Raw genomic sequence first — 1288 nt, 5'->3', positions numbered from 1 at the left:
GCTAGGATTACAGGCGTGAGCCACCGCGCCCGGCCTGGTTTGGGGAGTTTTAACCGAGCGCCGCATTCTCCCTTTGCTGTTGGCCACAGATGACGTACGGCTGTTTGCCTTCGTGCGCTTCACCACCGGGGACGCCATGAGCAAGAGGTCCAAGTTCGCCCTCATCACGTGGATCGGCGAGAACGTCAGCGGGCTGCAGCGCGCCAAGACCGGCACGGACAAGACCCTGGTGAAGGAGGTCGTCCAGGTAATTCTCCCGTGTTCCCTCGGGGCCGGGGAGGTCACAAAGCGTCACTATCCGGCGGGGGCAGAGGGGGCTGGGTCTGACCCCTGGGTCGGGGACTCTGCTGTGACCTTGAGCAAGCCCTGCTGTGTGTCTGCACCCTGGAGCCACTGGCGAAACGGTCAGGTTGTTTTGGGATGCGGCTCGGAGGAGGCAGCTGTGCTCGCGGTCCTGGCCATCACGGCAGAACCGTGGCGCCGGTCTGCCCTGTGGGCGGGGCACGTCGCCCGCAGAGAAGGGGGCTGGCTCCCGTGGTGGCCGTGGGGATCCCGTGGGGCATCCACGTGTGGGTCCTCTCTAAATGGTGCTTTCACATCCCGGCCGTTGACGAAAATGGACACTCTCAGTGTCGGAAACTTTTAAGGTGGTTCATTTGGGGTTAGGGTATGGGGTCATGTTGAGAAGAGGAAATCTGAATTCCAAAAAGCCAGCCCAGAGGAAGGGTGGGTGAGGGAGACAGCTCTTTCCCCACCAAACCCCGAGAACAAGGACTCGCTCCCTCTTTCCATGCCTTTAACTGTCGTTCACGTCACCAGAAACACCGTGTGGCAGGTCCCTGCCGCACCTGTCTGCAGCCCGGGCGAGGGGCCCCAGCACCACCCTACCCCACGTGCATTATTTTAAAGGTACAAAACAGTATAATTGGCTCACAATAAAATAAATGTTTCAAAGTAGCAGGTGACGAAAATGCCCTAAAATTGTCACAATTGTTGCACGTATGTGTGAGTACACCAAAAACCGCTGAACTGCAAAAAACAAAAACAAAAAATAGGCTATATACAATGTGATATTCTGGCTTAGACCCATGAACAGAAAAACTGGTGAAATATGAATAAAACCCGGAGTTTAGTTAATTGTAACACCGACAGCGGTGTTGGCTGTTTCGCCTTGACATACGTACCGCAGTAGTGTGATGTTAACAGCTGGGGAAATTGTGTGTGTGTGTGCTTGTGTGTGCGCGCGTATGTGTGTTGTGCAGATGGGAAACTCTCCGTACTGTCTCTT

General features: G+C 55.4%; 1 protein-coding gene across 1 annotated transcript in view; it reads left to right on the top strand.

Annotated features, from left to right (window-relative positions):
* The window catches only part of COTL1 (coactosin-like F-actin binding protein 1), a 40227-nt gene that overhangs the window by 23906 nt on the left and 15033 nt on the right, over positions 1 to 1288 (top strand). The window contains exon 3 of the mRNA XM_012648211.1: positions 90 to 247. Coding sequence (XP_012503665.1) covers positions 90 to 247 — 158 coding nt within the window. The remainder of the gene's footprint in view (positions 1 to 89; positions 248 to 1288) is intronic.

This window comes from Propithecus coquereli, unplaced genomic scaffold (genome assembly GCF_000956105.1).
Source record: "Propithecus coquereli isolate 6110/MARCELLA unplaced genomic scaffold, Pcoq_1.0 Scaffold280, whole genome shotgun sequence".
Classification (NCBI taxonomy): domain Eukaryota; kingdom Metazoa; phylum Chordata; class Mammalia; order Primates; family Indriidae; genus Propithecus; species Propithecus coquereli.
This window is presented reverse-complemented; position numbering and strand designations above follow the sequence as displayed.